At 32.6% G+C, this 8968-nt stretch overlaps 1 protein-coding gene across 1 annotated transcript in view; it reads left to right on the top strand.

The window, feature by feature from the left end:
• The first annotated feature begins 215 nt into the window (after positions 1 to 215).
• LOC144959566 (uncharacterized) overlaps positions 216 to 8968 on the top strand; it is a 21354-nt gene continuing 12601 nt past the window's right edge. The window contains exon 1 of the mRNA XM_078892184.1: positions 216 to 383. Coding sequence (XP_078748310.1) covers positions 216 to 383 — 168 coding nt within the window. The remainder of the gene's footprint in view (positions 384 to 8968) is intronic.

Here is an 8968-nt window from a genome sequence, read left to right as displayed (position 1 = left end):
CCACTAAACCACATTGCCGCACACATAAACACAGACAAAACTAGTTGGATTGCAATCGACATTCATCCATCCATCCATCCATAACGACTTATACATTTTTGCTTCCAAACGTTGTAAATGTCAATAATGGCACACATAGATTGATATTTGATTCAATTCTATTCTTTCTACCTGTTTGATTTAAACCCTTAACCTCAATCGGACCAAAGGCCACCATGCCTTATCACTTGAGTCTTTCGCGGGCTGTCTTCTCCACCTACTTCTATGTTTATCTGCCTCTCCTTGCCTCATCCTATGTTTTTCCTCGCCAACTTTTTCTTCATTTCCCTGGTCTTCCTCCTCCTTGGCGATTCCGTGTGAGAGCCTCTATTGTGATATTGCAGGTATGTTTTCAAAATGTATGGCAATTTCCAAAAGATCTTCATTTATGATTTTTTTTTATTTCTACAGGCACGAGGTCCTTGTAATATTGCCGGATTGTGGTGCAGATCACTGAGTGACTAGCGTCTACATCTATTTTGAAACCATTTTGACAATGAAGTACATGAGAAATATATGCGAAATAAAATAAAATATCAAAATAAATTTATGATTAAACAATAATCATTATTCAGGTCTTGTTTTGTCTTTGTGAGAATTCCCACGATAAATTGATACCAGTTGGGAGATGGGATATTCTTGTTATGTGTTGTTTTATATTTTTGTGCATTAATACGTTATAGATAGAACCAGTTGTCGCCACTCAACTCCTTGTTTTTGTTATTTCCAGACATTTTAATGATTCGTTTTCAAGAAACTGTAATATTCAGACTATACAGGTTTAAGGATACATACACAACATTTTGTGTGTTGGTACGTTATCTCCGGTTGGTGGAGTTGTTACTTTTTTAACTAAACGCAATGCATAAATATCAAGTTGGCAGATGCTATGAATTTTTGACTAAACGGATATCATTAATAACTCAGTGACTTATAGTCTCTAACAGGCTGTCCAAAATAATAACAAAGGGCTGAGTGTCCTCATCTTCGTTCCATCTTTCAAGGAACTATAATTCAGCAAAAAAGGAAAGCACATTACATATTATTTAACTCATCTTCTCTGGCTGGTGTTATCTTCTACATGAACTATGGATTTTAGTTATAGCAATGTCCAGATAATGATTCAAAACATACAGACGTCCCTCAGCACATCTGAGACTCATCTACAAAATTAGACGGCCAGACATGGCCAGAAATGAAGACCTATGGGAGCGAGCTGGGCAGTAACCAGTGGCAGAGCAGATTCTGTTGAGAAAGTGGGGCTGGACTTGATAGGACACGCATTACGTAAGCCAGAAACCAGCACCACACACATAACAAAATTTCATATTGTGTCTCTGACTGTTGCACAAGGTCATCATGGGGATTGGTTCCACACTTCCAATGAGATTGGAATAAAATCAGTATTTCGACATCATACTTTAGTTCCCTTTTTCGCTCCATCTAATTTAAAACTCTTCTTTGCTTTTTAATACTAGACTAGTGGAAAACCATCAATCTTTGCGGAGTAGCAAATGCTATCACCAAAAGGCAGTCGTCTATTATACTGATTATGCTACTGTATTGTGGAAATAAACATAGATCGAGACGAATCTTTTTCTAGTCAACGGGTAATAGAACTACCTTTAATTTAAGAAACGTTGTCAAGTATTACGTATACCAATCTGTAAAAAATAGTTTTATCATTTTAAGATTTGCCGTGATTTCTGGGCTTCATGATAAAAGAATTAACATTTACTTTGCGGAACAGAGTTGACCCTTGAACCTGTTATATATTATAAGAATCTATACATTATTATTACTTGAGAGGATCAAGAGAGATTCAAATTACATCATCTGTTTTAGTTGTGAATGTGAAAGAACTGTGTAGAATCTATTTAGGACAGATATTTACGGCCTTGCAGAATTTCGTCATATTAAATTGAGCCACAGGTGATAGAATGAGGATGGAATTTAAATAAAAAGTTTGAAAATTACTCTTATATCAACTTTTAAAAATTAGTTTTTAAATCATGTTTATATTAGTCAGCAATTCTGTGCTTGATGGTAAAAATAAACCATCGATAGTACGGAACAATTTTGATTCCCTAACATCAGAGACGAATGACAATGATTTTTTTCTCACGATTAACTATCATTTAGAATGTCAGTGACGAAGTGGCTGAGTGTAAAAGGCAATGATCTGTTATCTGGAAGGTCCAGCATTCGACTCTCGCTTCAGGCACTATCGGTTTTGACCTTGGGAAGATTCTTAAGCCCGAATATGCTCAATCTGACATCATGTGTGATTCTTGTTGACATCAGATTCTTGTTTAATGGATTATCTCTATTCCTTTATAAATTGTCTAAGTCATATTAATAATAATAATAATAATAATAATGATAAAAATAATAATAATAATAATAATAATATAATAATAATAATAATAATAATAATAACAATAATAATAATAATAATAATAATAATAATAATAATAATAATAATAATAATAAATAACATAATAATAATAATAATAATAATAATAATAATAATAATAATAATAATAATAATAATAATAATAAAATAATAATAATAATGATAATGAATAATGATAAAATAATAATAATAATAATAATAATAATAATAATAATAATAATAATAATAATAATAATAATAAATAATAATAATAATAAATAATAATAAATAATATAATAATAATAATATATAATAATAATAATAAATAATAATAATAATAATAATAATAATAATAATAAATAATAATAATAATAATAATAATAATAAATAAATAATAATAATAATAATAATAATAATAATAATAATAATAATAATAATAATAATAATAATAATAATAATAATATAATAATAATAATAATAATATAATAATAATAATAATAATAATAATAATAATAATAATAATAATTAATAATAATAATAATAATATAATAATAATAATAATAATAATAATAATAATAATAATAATAATAATAATATAATAATAATAATAATAATAATAATAATAATAATAATAAATAATAATATAATAATAATAATTAATAATAATAATAATAATAATAATAATAATAATAATATATAATGATAATGAATGATGATGATGATGATGATGATGATGATGATGATGATGATGATGATGATGATGATGATGATGATATGTGATGAGATGATGATGCTGATGATGATGATGATGATGATGATGATGATGATGATGATGATGATGATGATGATGATGATGAAGCTACAGAATTTTGTAATTAATGCTCTTAACCCAAATTTGCACAATTCAAGGTTTTTTTTTTTCGACCGAATTCTCCCTACTCCATCACCTTTCATATTGATAGCCGATAAATCAAGGGAAATAAATGTAGTTTTACTCTGTCGTAAGAAAATTTCCACAGTTGTCTTCCTCGATAGTGATGGATTCCCTGCTATGAATTGGGCTTGAGATTTTATAAACCGTAATATCCACTAAGCGTGCTCAAAGAGCTTTATATAGCGTCCTTGACCACAGTAACACGTAACAAGTAGAACGACACAGGACGCCTTTTCAGCAAAAGTTGGCATCTCTGGGGTAGTAAGGCCGTATCAGTGGTGTTTTGTCTGCTTGGATAATGACTTTATTTCTGTACTTATTCATCTCAAGTAGACCTGCCATCTTCTTGTCAGCAATAGAATTTTGTATTAAAAACATCAGATCAATAACAATGTGAAATTGAATGTAAGCTCCAATTTAATATACGAAAACAGATAAATTGGACGTTTCAGGTTTCCCCCTTTATGAACAAAAAAAGACGAATGAAACACATTATATGAATGAGATAATGTGGTAGTGGCTTTGTTTAGATAAGATGAATGATTCATCTTTACAACGCCACTACCACTTTGTCTCATTCCTCTGTAATATATATCAAACACGGAACATTTTGGGCTTGAAACCCTTCTTCAGCACATCCAGTAATAGAAAATTCCAATAAGAACACGATTACATCACTTACAATCCAGACATATGACAGAAAAAGTCATTGGTATTTCTCGTCAGTTTGTACGATCTCCCACGAAACATGCCAAAATATTTCTCTGTTTCTGGTGTATTATTGCATTTGTCATTAGCTGAAGAAGCATTTTGAGCCCCAAAATGTCCCAGTTTTGTATTTGGTTACATATGGTTAATTCCCAGCTCAGTTTTTAACAGATTTGACAAGGCAGGTCTATTTTGTTGACGCATTTTGAGACTAATAAATGATTTATATAATTGACAAACAATTTTGTTGGTCTGTTTGTTTTTTCTAAACGCTTTATGAACGGCGAAGTGGCCGAGTGGTTAAGGCATTGCACTGTGACCCGGGTTCGAGCCCTGCTTCAGGCACTTTCGTTTTTTTTTTTTTTTGAGCAAGATTATTAACCCCCAATTTGCTCACTTGGACAACATGGGTGATTCCTGTTGACATCAGACATCTTGTTTGATGAGTTATCTATATTCCTTCGTGGAATGCCGAGGGGACGATATCTTATGACTGGGTGGGGATCCTGACCGCCCATAGCGGGCATGGAGGTACACACTGTGTCTTCTATCCCCTTATATCTGTTTTCCAACATGCTTTCTGTCTTTGTCTTGGAATGAGATTACTTAGTTTCTTCCTGTCCCTGGTCGGAGTCCTGGCTGGGAGGAAAACAGTCAAATGCATAGTTATTGTTTTGGGAGATGATATTTTTTTCCTTGTAAATCATCTCGCTGTTATGTAAAAGTATATTTGTTATTTTTAAATGTATAATGTAAGCATTTGAGTGTGTTCCTCTTTGTTGGATTTTGTCCTTGTGTCCGGATGAGACTTATAGGTGATCTCAAACTAAGTACATTGGTGGTGTGCTCTTGGAATCTACATCTGATCCCTATTTGTTCCCAGTTCCCCTATGTCTTACTTTCTCTTGGATGCTTCAATTGTAATTCTAGAACTTTTTACTATCCCATTTTCTTCCTTTTTACTGGCGCTGATATAACCTAAATGTGTTGCAAGCGCCGGAAAACCCTTAAAAACAAAAACAAATAAGATATCTTATGATGTCGTGGCGGAAAAGGAATTTTTTTTTATGAACCCATGGTACAACACAACGACAAATGAGCTTTTATATAGTGCAATAAGTAGTTTGGACCATGACCTTTGTACATCACCCCCCCCCCCTCCCTATAGTCTCATCCACGCAGTAAGTAAGTAGGTCATGTGTATCAAACCGAAAAACCTTTTTAATATGAGTATGAGCAGTTTGAGATAGTGGCAATCAAATGGCTGGGGATTATATCAACTACGTCACGTTGAACCGTGGAAAAGTCTGAACAAACATTTTCTCTCCATACACGAGTTCCATGTCAGTAACACCGTTAGTTGTCGTCGTATAAATTCAAAGGCACCAAGCAGAAGTTATAATTTGCTCTATTCGTCAAGTGTCGTTAATAAAGCTATGCCTTGTCTTAACTCTTGTAAAGCGATTTATACACAGTATGTAAATTTTACTCTGTATGAAAGATCGTGTTAAAAATCCATTACTGGAGTTGAGTAGAGTAATCTGTCTTTCTCAAGGACACATCGAAAACAGCCCAGTGTAAAATATGACAGGAAATGGGGTGACGGCATTGCTTATATAGCATAACATGATAATCATTTATATAGCGACAATTTCTAAATTGATATATATTATATATATATATATATATATATATATATATATATATATATATATATATATATATATATATATATATATATATATATATATATAAACAATTCAAGCATAATTGTTATTGTTTAAATTCTACATGACTGTTTCATGTCTCCAGGACTATCTACGGGAAGTGTGTGACACACACCCTCACACACATACACACACCCCCCCCCCCCAGACACACACATACACTTCCCGTAGATTGTCCTAGTTACATGAAACAGTACTGTAGAAGTTAAGCAATAATATTATACTTGAGATGTGTATAAACAGCTCCCTTTATCAAAACGTTAAGCACTATTATTTCATGGTTTTTGCTTTTATAATTTATATATATATAATATATATATATATATATATATATATATATATATATATATATATATATATATATATATATAAAGAGAGAGAGAGAGAGAGAGAGAGAGAGAGAGGGGGGGGGGAGAGAGAAAGAAAGAGAGAGAGAGGCCGATAGATAGATAAATAGAAAGAGTGTTTGTATGAGAGAGAGGCCGATAGATAGATAGATGGATAGATAGAGAGAGAGAGAGAGAGAGAGAGAGATAGATAGATAGATAGAGAGAGAGAGAGAGAGAGAGAGAGAGAGAGAGAGAGAGAGAGAGAGAGAGAGAGAGAGAGAGAGAGAGAGAGAGAGAGAGAATTAGACGGGTAAATAATGGAAAATTTTGAAATAAAGTAGCCCATAGTTCAATTGATTGAGCGATGTTGGTTACAATATGTTGTAAAAATATCTCCTAACATTGTAAATCCTATTGTATCCAGGTATCTTTTCATTGATAATAAGTTCTACAAACCTTAATGGTAAATAAATAATAATTGCGGTCATGCAGTCTTGTGGTATGACACTGGCTTTCGGATCTGAAAGTCCTGGGTTCGAACCTCGCACGGCGAATAGTTCATTCCTTGGAGAAGGCTCCTTACACACATTCTCTCACCGTATTTGAAAATGGTATAAGCCCGTTTGGCTTATCTTTATCCCGCCGGCTTGACTGAGGCAAATGTATCAGCTAGTTCCAGGGTTGGCGCCTGCTTGCAGAGTTTTCTGGACTTCACAACAGTGTGTTGTAGGTAGCGACTGACATCATGGGTTTACCCCTATTCACGGACTAGGATGCAGGGATTCGGCACGACTGGGTGCTCCAAGGACACGGAAAAGGACCTTCAATTAAGAGTTAAACAACAAGGTCTTAGAGCCAATCGAGTTTGTCTTTCGCCACGGAATCGTCCTTGAGCGACACATCATAATGGCCTTTATTTGCCGACAAAGGCAAGGAGAAGCAGTAACTCCATGATAATGGTAGTTAGTATATATGTATTAAACATCAACTGACAGTCGAGCTATCTTACATGATGAGAATTTAACAGGGTTGTGTCCCTGGTATTTCTTTATTTATTTTTATTAATTATAATTGAGGTTATGATGTGTGGCCGGCGATTGGCGGTAGGGTACAGACATTCAAGCAATATACATATTGAATATAAATGAAATAATAGCATAGATCATAAACAAATGTTAACTATAGTATAAAATACATATAGATATATACGGAGTAACGGAGAATTACCGGAGAGATAGACCTTAATTGTAATTTTAGCTATATAAAGAATCGTGCCCTGAGATGCAAAATAATCTGGTGGTATACCCCAGGTGGTGTGATTTAACGGTGGGGGGGGGGGGGGGGGTATCTATGAAAATGAGGCCCGTTTCACAACAATAATCAATGAAATGAACAGAGGGAAAAATAATATAATGTGTCGTTTACTGAAAAAAAACGCGTTATATTTCATAACAGCTAAAAATTTTACTTCAGATAACAACCGTTATAATCGATTACAGAACCGTTTAAATCTTCAAGATGAAATAAATTTAGAAAGGAACTGGTTATTGCGTGATTTAAAAAAAAATATTTGAATAATTATAGTAATGATGAGGTATATTTCGGTCTAAAGATATTTGAAAGGATAGCTTTCCGACCATTGAAAAACTGTTTTGCGTGTGTGTGTGTGTGTGTGTGGGGGGGGGGGGGTGTTTGTGGATCAGTGTTGACCTAGCAATCCTGTACTGAGAGTACTGCCTCTCAGTAGGTGATGGATGTGTGTGCGCTCGATCGTGTGTGTGTGCGTGTGTGTGTGTGTAATCAGTGCCGCTAACAATACGGCTGTTACCAAAGATGTTGTATCTCATTATATATATATATATATATATATATATATATATATATATATATATATATATATATAATAATAATAATAATAATAATAATAATAAATAGCATTTATATCGCGCTTTACCCCGTTGTCACAGGTTCTAAGCGCTTTACAGTGATATAAAACAACACATATTACAGTGAGACAAGTGTGAAGGAAACGTGATACGAATTCAATTTAACAACAACAAAATATGAAAATAATATTGCAACATATATATATATATATATATATATATATATATATATATATATATATATAATAATAACACAGCATTTATTAATTCGATTCGAAAAGTGGAACACAAAAGCAAAATTTGCGAATACCCGGTCCAGACATAAGCGTCATGGTCTTGTTTTAATGAAACAATGCAATTTTTAAAAATATATGTTCATGAGTAATTAAGCTAAATATGCGGAGTTCAAATAGATAACTTGATCTCTGAAATTGTGGATAATTAGTTGTTTTTATTCTCCATCATTTAGATTATGTGATTAAGTTTATAATTGACATACAAACTTTATCTCACTAATCAATGGGGAGTGTGTGTGAACCTGAGCAAAGAAAATTATGTGAGAGAGTGAAAATTTATCATGCTTTTCAGTTTGTAGTTGAATTCTAGAATGGATTCTTTATAGTTCTCATTGATTGTATGTCAGTATGTCAGTCTTAAGGACACCGATTACCCTAATGCGGCCACAATTTACAATGTGACGGTCTCAAGCACATTAAACGCAGAGTGGGGTATTGTTGTTTGCAAGTAATGCTATGGTTTTTATAGGATATTTGTCTCCTATTAAAATACATTCCTGTGTTGGATTTTGGATTAAAATCATTTCTTCTTTGGATTTTGGGATATTTAACTTCCATGGATGGTGATTGTGATTTTCAAGTCTATTAATGTAAGTAAATGCCCAAATAGATATTTTTATTCATTTTTTTTTATAGTTTTTTTGTTTTTGTTTT

This window comes from Berghia stephanieae, chromosome 14, assembly GCF_034508935.2.
Source record: "Berghia stephanieae isolate SIO BIC M18660-M18661 chromosome 14, UCSD_Bste_1.3, whole genome shotgun sequence".
NCBI lineage: Eukaryota > Metazoa > Mollusca > Gastropoda > Nudibranchia > Aeolidiidae > Berghia > Berghia stephanieae.
The sequence above is the reverse complement of the archived record's forward strand: the minus strand, read 5'-3'. Positions and strand labels throughout refer to the sequence as shown.